Raw genomic sequence first — 13,802 nt, 5'->3', positions numbered from 1 at the left:
GGACACCTGTATTACACCTCCATCCTCTAAGGCTCAGGGATCATCTCAGAAGATGGGGCAGAAAGACGGGAACACAGTTCTTTAATACAGTTCCTCGTGCTACAGTGACTCCCGCCATAAAATTGTTTCATTGCTACCTCATAACTGTCTTTTGCTGCTGCTATGATTCATAATGTAAATATTTTTCTTGACAGAGGTTTGACAAGGGGTGGAGACCCACAGGTTGAGAACCACGGCACTAAGGGACCCAGTAGGTGTTAAGAGAGAGCCCTTGAGATCGGGAAAGGACAGTGGTGTGCGGGAGGGGAGGAACTGAAAGGGAAGGAATGGGAAGTGGGTATTACTCACACCTGGTGGTGGTGGTGCACACCCTTAGTCCCAGCACTTGGGAGGTAGAGGCAGGTGGATCTCTGTGACTTCGAGGCCAGCTTAGTCTACAGGCAAATGCTAGGACAGCCGCAGGGATGCAGAGAGAAACCCTATCTCAAAAAAACCAAAAGGAGGAGGAGGAAGAGGAAGGAGAAGAAAGAAAGAAATTACACACGTATGTGGATATTAACTATTTTTAAAGTTTGAAATAGTTGGCTGTGTTCTCACGCCGGGGCCTGACTCTCTTGACCACATCAAAGAAACTCATGAAGAGATTGGCTATACCATTATGATCGGTGGTTCTCAGCCTGTGGGTCTTGACCCCTTTGGGGTCAATGATTTGTAACAGTAGGGAAATTACAGTTATGAAGTAACAATGACAGGACCACCGAGCCTGAGGTGCTGTGTTAAAGGGTCTCAGCGTTAGGATGGTTGGGAGCCGTTGATTTACGTTGCTATCCACACAACAAACTCCTCGACAACTCACTTCGCAGAATGTGCTGCCTCTGCCTTTGTTAAGTGACACATGGACAGATGTAAATCTGCGCTTCCGTTGGAGAGCGCGGCCGTAACGGGCTCCCTCACCACCCCATGGTACCCAAGATGACCTTGAACTTCTTCTTTTTTTTTTTTTGGTTCTTTTTTTCGGAGCTGGGGACCAAACCCAGGGCCTTGCGCTTCCTAGGCAAGCGCTCTACCACTGAGCTAAATCCCCAACCCCTGGGCTAATTCTTAACGAAGTATGTTGCATTAAGTACACTGGTCCAAAAGATGGAGAGGGGGAAGGATTCAAATGTGCTTGGCACGGGGTCCCCGCTCTCGGTGGCTCTCGCTCTAGCACAATAGACAGTCCAGAACCATCTATAATTAACAGGTTTATTGTGTATTCTTTAGAGGTGGATAACATGGTATAGTGGTTTATGATAGAAATAAAGGCATCACGAACATGTCTGACATCCTCCGCTCACCCACGTGCTGTCATTCTGAGGTTTGCTGTTTGGTGTTAGGTCTCACTATGTAGCCCAGGCTGGCCTCAAATTAATGATCCTCCTGTCTCTGCCCCAAAGTACTGACGTTACAGATGTAAACCATCACAACTGGCCAACCAGAGCTGTAGGGGTATATTTGCCCCTTCATGCTTCTGTCTCTCGGTCTGTAAAATGAGTCCCTCTCAGAGTAGCTGTCAGCGTTGAATGAATGCAAGTGCTGGCGGTCCGGGCCTTGGTACCTCGTGATCGCTCAGTAATCCTTGCATTGAGATGTTATCATTTGTTATATGACTTCTTCCACCATTTGTTTTCCTGTTCAGTGAAATAAAAAAGAGAATAGAACTGCCAGGAGGAGGGAATTGGAAAATCCTGGGAGGTGCTTAGTACCGCGTGTCTGGTGGGCGAGCAAGTCCTAATCATGCTCAGATAATAATAACGAGGAAAAAGCATGCCGCCGTGGTAAGGGTGCCACACATTAATTCTGTTGATAGGCGCTGGATTAGGGAAAGGGTCGGTAAAAGGACATTTTCTTGGCAACGTCTTTACTGCAACGTAACTCCCGTACCACCCAATTCACCTACTTCCACTCTTAAAATAGACCGGTGGCGTTTTGAAACGCCACCATAATCAATTTTAGAACATTTTCGTTACTCCAGAGAGGAAGCTGAAGCCAGGTGTGGTGGCACGTCCCTGGAATCCCCCTGCTCTGGTGTGAGAAAGGGCAGCATTTTCAAGGTCACTCTCAGGGACACAGTGAGTAAGAGGCCAGCGGAGGGCCAGTGGCGCAGCTCAGTTCGACGTGGCCAAAGATGAACTGTGATTCATCTCTGAACCCACAAGGCAGAAGGAGAAAAGTTTTGAAATGACTCCTATGTTACCTCTACATATATGTGCATGCATGCACACGCACTCGAGCGCATGTGGGCGCATGTGTGCCCACACACACACACATAAAACATAAATTTAAGGAAGAGGCTAGCCTGTGCTACTCGAGATCCTGTCTCAAAAACTATGATAAAAAAACAAACAGAACAGCCCTGAGGAAGTGGAGGCAGGTAGATGTCTGTGAGGTCTAGGCCAGCCAAGCAAGGCTACATGGTGAGAGCCCTTGTCTCAAAAACAAAACAAAACAAAAGATATGTCACATAACCCAGCACTCAGGGGCAGAAGCAGAACTCTTTGATCTACCCAATGAGTTTCAGGCTAGCCAGAAAGAAAAAAATTTATATATATATATATATATATATATTTGAGAAATGAGAGAGAGAGAGAGAACAACTTGCAGGCTTCCGTTCTCTGTCTACCGTTAGGGGGACTGAGCTTGGTAGCAAGTACCTTTACCTCCTCACCCACCTTGCTGACCCGGGGGATGGGGGGTTCTGTTTGTTTTTTAATGCTGAGGTAAACCCAGGATTTCACCCATGCCGAGCACATGCTATAGCACCGAGCTTCGAACCCTGAACTCGGCTATTTGGACAGTAGCCTGGCCCCTGAGGGCCTCTCAGGAAACACTTTCCACCACTCACTGCCTCTAAGGAACTCAAAGGCTGGCGCCTGTTACGGACCCTGCTGTCGGTGACACGGGTGGGGTCTGTGGTCCATGCTGAAATGTCTGTGCGCATTGAAGACCTCGTCCATGGTAAGTCATTCAGAATGGCAGTTCGAATTCTCAGCCTACAGGACCTCGGCCCTCATGAGCCCCCAAGCTCAGATGGTATCTCTGGAATAAAACTGCCCAGAGATGGCATTGTGAACTTCCAGCTCCTTCCTCACAGCAGCTGGCCCCCATCCTCAGCCCTTAGCTGCTGTCCTTCGCGGGGCATGCTGGGATAGACAGCATGTGGGGATATATTTATTTATTTATGTATTTATTTAGAGACAGGGTTTCTCCAAGTAGCCCTGGCAGTCTTCCTCAAGTTCACTAGGTATCCCCGCAAGCTCCCTGGGGCACGCAGACGCTATCCTATGAGAGGGCCTGCCTATTTTTAATTGAGCCGTTTACATTTTTGTTAATGAGTTGTACATTCACTCTAGACATGAATCCTGTATTACGCAATTATTTAGTGTGTATGTGTATGTGTAGCATATGTATGCATAAGCGCACATGTATGTGCAGGTGTGGGGGTAGAGGAAGGCGAGAGTTTGACATCGGGATGTTTTCTATTGGCTGTCACCGCCTTCCTTTCTCCCTCCCTCCCTCCCTTCTTCCGTTTGTTTCTTTCTTTTTTTACTTGCTTGCTTATTTATTTATGTATTTATTTAGAGACAGGGTTTCTCCAAGTAGCCCTGGCAGTCTTCCTCAAGTTCACTAGGTAAACCAGACTGGCCTCAAACAGAGATATGCTCGCCTCTGCCTCTTGAGTGCTGGGATTAAAGGTTTGTGTTATTTTGCCTTGACTGTCATTCACTTCCCATTTCGAGGCAGGGTCTCTCTCTCTGAACTTTGAACTTTCAGGTTGCTGATATCTATCCCAATCCCCCTACGGGGGTTACAGAAGCAAGCTGCCCTCTCCACCGCGCTTTTACCTAAGAGCTGGTGACCCAAATCCAGATCTTCTTAGGCTGGCTGCAAACACTCCGCCCTCTGGGCCATCTTCTTAGATCCTCCCACTGTCTTTTCATTTTATTGATGGAGTTCTTTGAAACACACATTCTTTTAAAGAGTGAAATTAAAACCCATGCCTCTAATCCCAGCACTCAGGAGTCAGAGGCAGGAGGATCTCTGAATTTGAGACCAGCCCAGTCTACAGAGCGAGTCCCAGAACAGCCGGGGCTGTATCAGGGGGGAAAAAAGTGAAATTAAATTCATGTACTTGTGCATAGCTATGTAGTTTCCTACAGTTTTGTGTGTGTCTGCTGTGATGCACGGGTATTTAATTTTAAGTTCTGATGTTGTTTAATTGATTTACTTTTCTGCTATAGTTTAGCTCCAACATTTAGGTTTTTGATCCATTTGGGATCAGCATCTGAGGGTGCAGTGGGGTGAGGCACTGCTTCATTTCTTTGTGCACAGATACCCAGTTGTCCAGCATCATTTATAGATGAGACCATCTCTATCTTGATACCCCTGTCAGATATGAACAGACTGTAAATGCAAGGGCTTATTTCCTTTTAAACAATATTTATTTTAATCTGTGTGTTTAATCTGTGTGTGTGTGTGTGTGTGTGTGTGTGTGTGTGTGTTGTGTCATGCGTACATGTGAGTGGAGGTGGCCTCAGAGACCGGGGAAGTCAGATAGATCCCTGGAGCTGAAGTTACAGGTGGTTATAAGCTTCTAGATGTGCGTCGTGCTGGGAATCGAATTCAGGTCCTCTGGAAGAGCAGCGAGTGCCTTTAATGGATGAGCCCTCTGTGCAGCCCACAAGAGCTTACTGCTAAATTGTCAGCTCTCTCCTATTGATCTGTAGATCTCGAGGTAGGATAATGCTACACATGGTCCCTTTCTCTTTCTCTTCTTTTCCCTCGGTGCTGGGGATTGAACCCAGAGGGCTACTTGTACATGCTGGGACTCCTGGGAGCTGTCCACTTCTGTCTTGATAGTAACTGAATTGGAACTGGACCAGATTAACTGGACCAGGGAATGCACAGAGAGCTCCCTTCTCTTCCCACACACTTCAGAGATTCGGGGTGCTTCCAAAGACACGATCTCAGCACCAAAGCAACCCTGGGAAGACACCGAGCTTAGGAGGCTTCCTCGTGAAGTTCTAGACCCATCCAAGGCAGCCGGGATCCTGAGACCAACCTTACGGGGTCATCTGACTCCCGGTGACCTGCTCTTACTATCCCAGCTCATTAATTCCTGGTGGGGTCCAGAAACTTGAGAAAAAGAAAAAATAGGAGAGGAAAATTAGAACAACAAAATGCAGATTAAAAACCTATGTCTGTACAACACCCCTCCCCTCCAAATTGTACACAGCTACTCCGGCAGCTTCCTTTATAAACTGCCTAAACTTGAAAGCAGCCACAGTGAATAAGCAGGAACGAGCAGGAAATGGAATATTACTCAGCACCAAAAAGGAGTGGGCTGGGTTTGGTGCCACACACCTTTTCTCGAAGCTCTCGGGAGGCAGAGGCAGAGATCTCTAGGAGTTCAAGGGCAGCCCGGTCTACAGAGAGATCCCTGTCAGGTGAACTACGTGATGAGGTCTTATCTAAAACTAAGTGGATGATGAATGAGTGAATGAATGAATATCAGCAAGTGAAAATATATGGAGGGACCTCAAATGCCTGCTACTACTTCAAGGATGGCAATGTATACCATATGCCTTCTAGAAAGCGCTAGGCGTTCTAGAGGAGAAACTCCCGTGGAAGCAGTGAGGAGATCGAAGGTGTAGAGAAGGGAAGGGTAAAAGGCAGAACTTGGAGGACTCTTGAGAGCAGCAAAACTACCTTATTTGATATTACGCTGGCAGATACACAGCTGTGCATTCTATACCTCTAGAATTGCAACCCAGCAGTGACCACCAAGGGAGACCTGAGTTCCACTGATACTGTGTCTGTACACATTCGCCTGTTGCTACAAACGAAGAGTCCATGGCGGCCATGTTGACATGGGTGGTGCTGTCCTGTGTGCCCAGGCGTATAGGCCAGCTTCTGTGCCTTCTGATCAATGTTGCTGTGAGCCCAAAATCACTCTAAAAATCATACCCACTTGTACTTTCTTAAATGAGGGGAGGTTGTAAAATGAACTGGTCCTATGTAATACCAGCACTTGGGAGGTAGAGGTGGGCTGATCAGGAGCTCAAGTCCAGCCTGGGCTCTGTGAGACCCTGTCTCAAAATGAGACAGAGCAGAAGGATGAAAGGCAGGGGGTGGGAAGACGCCTCTGTCAGTGAAGTACTTGCTAACACAATCGTGAGGATCTGAGTTCTAGCCAAGAACCATTTAAAGAGGCCAGATGTGGGGGCCAGTGATCGGGATGGAAAGTGAATAAATGCATTAGTTGAGAAAAAAAATGCCAGGTGTGTGTGTGGGGGGGTGCTAACCCTGGGCTAGCTCTGGAGAGGACACCTAAAGTTGCCCTTCGGTTTTCACATGTGTGGCACAGTGTGCCCGCAAGCTCCCACAAGACACAACAATAAATCAAAGACATTTTAAACTAATTCCTATAAAAAAACCCAAACAAACCGAAAGCAAACCTTGTGATTTAGCCTTCAGTCTGGCAATTGCTCTAAAAAGTTTGTTAGTTTATTTTAAAGTAATGTCTCCCTAAAACCTGCCTTAGGTGGACCCCAGCTATCAGCGTCATCCGATGGCCACCTCCTTAAAATAAGTGCTGACGTTCGACGTCTGCGGCCAGGCACGGTGTCTGTAATACCAGCCACTTGAATCGTGAGGCAGGAGCATTGCCTCGAGTTTGAGGCTAGCCTGGCTTCCACAGCGGTTTTCAGACCAATCTGGGCAAAGAGTGAGAATCTGTCTCCAACAAAGAAGTTGGGGGCAGCACTCTGGATGGTTCTCGGTAGATGGCATTGTCTTGCCTTATACAAAGCCCTGGGTATGATCCCAGCACTTGGGAAGAAAGTAGAGAGGAGTCAGAAATTCATGGTTATCCTTGCTCCTTGGGCCAGCCTGGACTACATGAGAGCTCTTGCCCAAAAGAAAAAACAAAGAAAGGAAGGAAGGAAGGGAGGGAGGGAGGGAGGGAGGAAGGAAGGAAGGAAGGAAGGAAGGAAGGAAGGAAGGAAGGAAAGAAAGAGCTGTGTGGTAGTGACACACACTTTAATCCCAGCACTTGGGAAGCAGAGGCAGGCGGATCTCTGAGTCTGAGGTCAGCCTGGTCTACAGAGTGAGTTCCAGGACATCCGGGGATACAAGGAGAAACTCTGTCTCCAAAACCAACCAAACCAAAAAGTTCCAGATAACACAGTAGATTCACGTAGTCATCCCCTTATGAGTCATTTGCTGGCTTAAAATGAACTAGGGCCAGCAAAGACACCAAAAAACATTTGCTGCCGAACCTGACTTTGAGTTTGGTCCTTAGGACCCACACGGTGAAAAGAACCAACGTTTGAGGATTATCCTCCGACTTCCTTCTGTGGGCCACGGGGTGTGCGCTCACACACTAAATAAGACATAAGAAATCAAAATTGGACATCGAACCAAGTATGGTGTCTCGTGCCTGTAACCCTGGCACTCAGGAGGCTGAGGCAGGAGGATCATGAACTCCAGGGCAGGCCAGGCTACATGAATAAGTAAATCTCCCCATACCTCCCAACCTCCCCATTCCTTCTCCACATCACTTAACAGGGCTCCTATGTGTTCATCTGGTATCTGTTGGCACAAATCAACCATCGTAACTGTGGCTGTGGCGATCTCTTTTTCTTTCTTTCTTTCTTTCTTTCTTTCTTTCTTTCTTTTTTTTTTTATTTTCTTGTGGCGATCTCTATACTTGGGGTAGTGGCTAGAAGGTGGGTGTTCTGTAAATATCTGATACTGGTTACACCATCTCGGTTGCTGGGTGCGATGTCACTTGTCCAAGAGAGATGTCTCTCTCAAGAGGATTGAAAAGCATTATAGAGCAAATTCTTTCATTTGTGGAGTAGGCTTGTGTACGCAGCACTGGAGAGAAGGACCTGGGGCTATGGCTTCTAATCTCCCAAGTCGAGTCTGGGCCCTAGTGATCGAAGGATCATTTTTTCCCCCTTAATACTGCCCAGACCCTTAATCTACTATAAGGGTCATACATTGTCCCGGAAGGGCCACCCTGCCAAGGATTCATTGCCCCTTGGTAGCAAAGTGAACTGAACCAGTTAGTTAGCAGGGATCCTGCAGTGGGAGTGGACTCGAGTCACCAGCTAGCTACTGACACAAGGAAATACAGGTTTTCTGCTCCAAGGTACTGAATGAAGATACCAACCAGGGATGCTCTCTCAAGCTGCTACGTCACACTCATGGCTGGCTCCGAACAAACAATGCCTACTATTTCTCCGGCCTCTGAGCCACCTGCCAAGAGCGGGAGTACACCGGTGTTCACAGATCTGCCCTTCCTGGCACGTCTCAGAACATGTTATACACAAGGAACCGGAAGTTCTAAGAAGAATCAGGTCACTGACACCGGGCACAGGGAGTGGTTTACCTGCTGACCCTCATCTCTCTCTCTCTCTCTCTCTCTCTCTCTCTCTCTCTCTCTCTCTCTCTCTCTCTCTCCCGTGACACACCTCAAGTTCCAGCTCAGGTAAGTAAGTATAGGGTGCTCCCCATCCCACCTCCCACCTCCCAATCCAGGGGATGCTGAGACACTGGGAGGGTAGGAAGAGACAAGTAGGAAGAAGGACATTTGTTTGTACCCGGCAGGATGTACCTGCTGAGCTTTCTCACAAGGCTCCAAAGGAAACTTAAAAGGGGTTCACTCTCTTCCCCGGTGTGATGGGTGGGGGAGGGGCGTTTACTAAGAGGACCGGGATAGCACCTCCAGGTTGGGATGCCGGGCTGGGGCTGGGGCACACATTATCACAAGGGTGAACGAGTACAGGGTGGGTACAGAGGTGACTACTAGGTCACACTGGGAGGGTGTAAGGAAGAGAGGAGGCAGGGATGCAAGCAAGGTGGTAGGGAGGGGTTTGTAAAGACACCTTAGCCTCCTGCTTGGACCATTTCTAACGTGGCTTCAACCAGGGAAGTGAAGGTATCCCTTGGCCTTGAGTCAGAAGGGTAGACCTGCCTCTCACCATGTCTAAGAGATTTTCTTGGTCTTCCCAGGCTGGAGATAAGGAGTTTGGGGGTGACTGAAAAGACATGGGATTAAAGTACTCAGAGGAGATGCTAAAGAGCCGTGAGAGGGAAGAAGACAGGAGTTTGGCTTCATAGAGGGAAATGAGTTACTGAGGAAAGTTAACTCTAAACTCGGTGGATAGGCAGCCCAGGTTCTTCCAAATCAGGCTGAAGGGAGCTAGGACCCCAGATGAAGAGGGTCATTCGGAAGGGAAGGTGCACAAATGCGTCAACCGGGATCCCAAACTGGAATCTCTGAGACACTGGCTTCTCTCTCTGCTTCATTGGGGTCCCAACCAGCGAGTGTCTGGAATCAGGCCCCACCCCCACCCCCCACTCCAGAGAGTCCGAAAGGGGCCGGGAGTGAGACAGGAGGAGCTGCCCACAGAAAGGCGGAGAGGTGACCACCTGAGAAACCTGGCTCAAAGCTGGGCATGCTCTCAACAGACCATAGGGGTCCCGAGTGTGGAGAGAAGGGATTTAGGGAGTTGCAAGGCACACTTAATTTGGACAGCAAGGGCTGAGGAGGGGCAAACAAAACTGGGAAAGATTCTACTAGTGTACTGATAGATGCTCCCCACTCGGGATGCGCGAGGCACTGAGAGGGCTCCCCAAATTGGAAGTGGGAAACTAGGAATGGACTGGAGACCGTTGTCAGGGCACTCTAAATTAGAAGAAACTGGGGGGGGGGGTCCAAGGGCGGCTTCTCGCTCGAACTGGGAGGAGAGGTTCTTACCAGTTGGAAGGTGTAGGGATTGGGGGGCACTGGGCTATCTCCAACCCGACCCAGGATGATTAGGGACATCTTCTGAATAGCGGGGACCAGGGAGGAAGGACTAGGGAGGGTTCCCGATCCAAAGCCGAGCTACCTTGAACGCACCGGGAAGCGCTTCATCCCGGGAGGGCGTTCCCAGCGGCTGGGCCCCCGCGCCGCCGTGGGTGAGGGGTGCGGCCGCGCCCCAGGCCCGAGCCCCGTACCAGGAATCAGGGGACCTCGCTCGCCCCCTGGACACACAGGAACCCCGAGGGAGGGGGGGTCCCGGCGCCGCCGCCGCCTCCGCGGGCGCCCGGGCGCGCGCCGGGCTTTATGCGCGCAGGGCGGCGGGGGGAGGAGCCGGCAGGTCGGCCCCCGGCGGGCCCTCCCCTTGGCCGTCCCCGCCCGCCCGCCCGAGCGGGGTCGGGGGAGGGGGCAGCATGGCCTGTCCGTCCGGCCCCCTTCGCCGCGCTCCTCATCTGCCCCGCGCCGAGCGCCGCCGCCGCCGCCGCTCCGCTGCCCGCGCCGCCCGCGGCTCCCGATGGAGACTGACGCGCCCCAGCCCGGCCTCGCCTCCCCGGACTCGCCGCACGACCCCTGGTACGGTCCGGCCCGGCCCGGCCCGGCCTGCCCAGCCCGCGTCCGCCCCGGCCCCGCCAACATGGCCGATCCGGGTCGGGCCGGGGCCTCCCCGGGGCCCGGGCCCGCGCCCCCTGCTCCCTGGCGCCCGGCGCTCACGCGGGCCCTTTGTGTCTCTGCTCCTCCCGCAGCAAGATGTTCATCGGAGGACTCAGTTGGCAGACCACGCAGGGTGAGCCAGCCGGGGATCGCCCGCCGGCCCCCGCACCGCCACCCTGCACCCCTTGCGGCGCCCCAACCCTGTACACCCCTGCCCGGCCCCGCGCCCCGCTGACCCCGGGCGCCCTCGTGCCCTCTTCCGCGCCCCGCCCCGGGGACCCCGAGAGCGCAGCACGCTCGGCGAGCGCGCACGGGCCCGGCGCGGGTTGGGGAGCAGTTGTGGGGGTGGGGGGGAGGTTCAGGGGGCATCGGGGGGCGGGCTGGGCCCCCGGGACCCGCCGGCAGCAGCTCCAACTCCGCTCGCACCTGCGGCTCAAACTTTTGTGAGGCTGCTCCCGGAGCGGCGGGAACCCAACCGGAGCGGTCCCCCACTCCAGCCCGGCCCCGGCCCTTGCCTTGCCGAGGCCCGGGTGGGCGCCAGGAAGGCTCCGCGGGAACCCCCCGGCGAGGGCAGGGGTGGGGGGGCCGGCCGCGGAGAGCGCGCGCGCGGGCAGCTCGGCGCGGGGGCGGCGGGGCCGCGCCGGGGTCACCGGGGGCAAAGGACGGTGGAGGAGGGGGAAGGGCTCCGGGCCTGGGCTGGTCCGAAGGCGAGTGTGTGGTTACAGAAGGGCTGCGCGAATACTTCGGCCAGTTCGGGGAGGTGAAAGAGTGTCTGGTGATGCGGGACCCCCTGACCAAAAGATCCAGGTGAGTCCCGGAAACCTCTCCTGCCACCGGGCTCGCCCCTCCCGCCGCGGCCACTCGCTGTCCTTGTAACCATCTGCCTCTCCCTCACTACGCGGCGCAGGGGTTTCGGCTTCGTCACTTTCATGGACCAGGCGGGGGTGGATAAAGTGCTGGCGCAATCTCGGCACGAGCTCGACTCCAAAACAGTGAGTGGCCCTCGGGGTTTCGGGGGTCCTTTGGGAGAGGGAGGCTGCCGGAGGAGAGAGATCCTGGACTCTCTCTCGTGGGGACAGTTGGATGGAGTTTTCTGAGTGCGAGAGCTGTCATGCCCTGAAAGTTTGTCAGTGGAGTTGGGGACAGAGGGAGGAAAGGAAAAAAAAAAAATCTCAGGCCTGGGAAAAGATGCCACCTGAGTATTGGTGAGGGACGAAGCAACTACTACCCTTTCTCTGTGAGTGCTAATCTTGGTACTTCTGGCTTTGGGGTGGGGCCGGGTCCCTCTCCTACCCCAGCTTGAGTGAGTCAGGGCTACAGTTACAAACCCACAGTGGCTTCTCTGAAATCTAACTACTCTTTGACTCTGTGACACCCCCTTTTCCATTCCAGACCAATGGCAAAGCATCACAGAGCACCCCCCACCCCCGTGCGCACTCCCCTCTCCTCCTTCCCGGACTTTGGTCAATGAGCTCCTCGATTTTGTAGAGGACACACACCTTCTTTATCCTTACAGGGGATTTGTGAACAGGGAGCTAGCCTGCATAGAAGGAAAAAAAAAAAAAAGTGCTCTGCCGACCAGATCTTAGGAGACCCTGCCTGTTTGTCATTCAAACTCCTGGAACATTTTGATTCTTTCCCCCATGTTCCCAGTGTCTTGGACCCTGCAGGGGGCGCTGGCGGAGGCCAGCTCTGGGGTTCCAGAAGGAAAAAGAGAAAAGCAGAGGAAGGCTCACTTGATGATGGGGGGGGTGTCTGTCTGCCAGTGGGGCCGGGACAATGTGACCTCTCTCCACACTCCCCCATTCTTCCCCAGCCCTGGGCCTCCCTGCTTGGGCCAGTTACTGGCTCCTGTTTACCTGCAACAATGGCTGGTTGTGCCCAAGAATTTGTTAAATTACTGTCTGTCCCCGCTCCTGTTATCTCTGCCCAGTGGCTCCCACTCCTGCACACAGTAATGAGCAAAGGAGGCCAGGCCTCCACTTTGCTTGTTCTAAAAGGATCTTCTTGGCTCAGCCCGAGTGACCCAGGCTGAGAAAGAAGAGACAGTGGCCTATTGTTTTTGGCGATTATCTGCTGCCTGCTCTCCTACCATCAGTCCCCTGTCCTCAGAATGCACCGATGGCTTCTGCTGCTCTCAGGAAGCTGAGTGCTAGGGCGGGAGGCCGGAGGAGTCCAAGATTGATAAGGGGGTAGGGGGAGGATGCTGAGGTGGGCATCCCTTAGGATATGGAAGTTGCCAACTGCAAGGGCTTTGTCTGTGTTTAGCATCTCTGGGCTGGGGAAGGGGGCGGGAAAAGAGTCTATTTTGGGTTCTGAATTTCACCTTTTATTTACTTGTTGGTCTTTACTTAAGTTGCCAGCTGTGAGTCAGAGTGGAGGTGGTGTGTGTGTGTGTGTGTGTGTGTGTGTGTGTGTGTGTGTGTGTGGTGTGTTGGGGACTTGCTGTATGTGGGTCTGGGGGAGTATGATTTGTCTACTATCTCTCTATCAGGGTCTGTGCAGAGGGCTGTTTGAGGTTTGTGGGTAGGTGGTTGGGGAGCGAGGCTGCATCTGGAAGAAGTAGGGTGAGGAGGTATGAAATCACAACTTCGGATGAGCAGTGGGTGGGTTTGGTTTTCCCTAGAGATCACAGGGCCTTGCTTACAGGGGGGACATTGCCCTAGTACGGGCTTTGGAGATCCGTCTCTGGGCGGATTCCAGTAAGGGAGCTGGCAGAAGGCTGCTTCCTGGTTCATGCCATGTGGGCAGAGGGAAGCTAGGGCCAGTTGTCTAGAATACTGAGTTTTGAACAGAAGGAACTTTGGGGAAAAGATAGATCTCGCCTGTGATTGGCTGGTAACTTCTAAATGATGTCCGTCCATGTGAACGGCAAGGATTTTCAGGACCAGGCCTCGCAGGCCCTGTCTCGGTCACAGACCGTCTCGTGTTCTGTTCCTTACTGTCTGTCAGTGTGGCTTGAAGCGCCTAGGATCGGTACCCAGGTGCGTCCTGATTTTGTCAAGGGCAAAGGTAACCTGGTAATGGCACCTTTGTTTGTGCAGCGAAGGGGACGTTGACAAAGGACCGCTTTCACCCTTTATCTCGTCTGATTCCCCCGCAGCTGCCCTCGGCGGAGTGGGTGTGATTGTCCCCACTCTGCAGATGGGTGGACTGAGGCTTAAGAGAGGCCCATGCAGCTACCAAGATTCCAAACTTGGCCTGTAGCCCAGGACTTCTAAGTCTCATTCCCTGTTCTCTGCTTCCCCTGGAAGCCTCGATGTCCAACAGGAGCTGTTTGCTTGCAGCCCCTAAGGAG

General features: G+C 52.5%; 1 protein-coding gene and 1 long non-coding RNA gene across 6 annotated transcripts in view; one reads left to right on the top strand and one right to left on the bottom strand.

The window, feature by feature from the left end:
- Msi1 (musashi RNA-binding protein 1) overlaps window positions 1-13,802 on the top strand; it is a 92,646-nt gene that overhangs the window by 55,839 nt on the left and 23,005 nt on the right. For 3 of the 5 annotated variants that reach the window (XM_087577798.1, XM_087577797.1, XM_087577796.1), the window contains exons 1-4: window positions 10,238-10,426; window positions 10,597-10,637; window positions 11,230-11,311; window positions 11,412-11,496. The exons of 1 other annotated variant lie outside the window; for it this stretch is intronic. In XM_087577798.1, the coding sequence (XP_087433924.1) occupies window positions 10,368-10,426; window positions 10,597-10,637; window positions 11,230-11,311; window positions 11,412-11,496 (267 nt within the window). In that variant the 5' untranslated portion in view covers window positions 10,238-10,367. 5 annotated transcript variants of the gene reach the window in all.
- LOC134481302 (uncharacterized) lies at window positions 4,463-10,133 on the bottom strand. Its single transcript, XR_015634875.1, has 2 exons — window positions 9,942-10,133; window positions 4,463-5,175 (listed from the first exon to the last, which is right to left on the bottom strand). It is a non-coding gene; the product is annotated as an uncharacterized LOC134481302 (long non-coding RNA).

Source organism: Rattus norvegicus, chromosome 12, assembly GCF_021556685.1.
Source record: "Rattus norvegicus strain SHRSP/BbbUtx chromosome 12, alternate assembly SHRSP_T2T, whole genome shotgun sequence".
Classification (NCBI taxonomy): domain Eukaryota; kingdom Metazoa; phylum Chordata; class Mammalia; order Rodentia; family Muridae; genus Rattus; species Rattus norvegicus.
The sequence above is the reverse complement of the archived record's forward strand: the minus strand, read 5'-3'. Positions and strand labels throughout refer to the sequence as shown.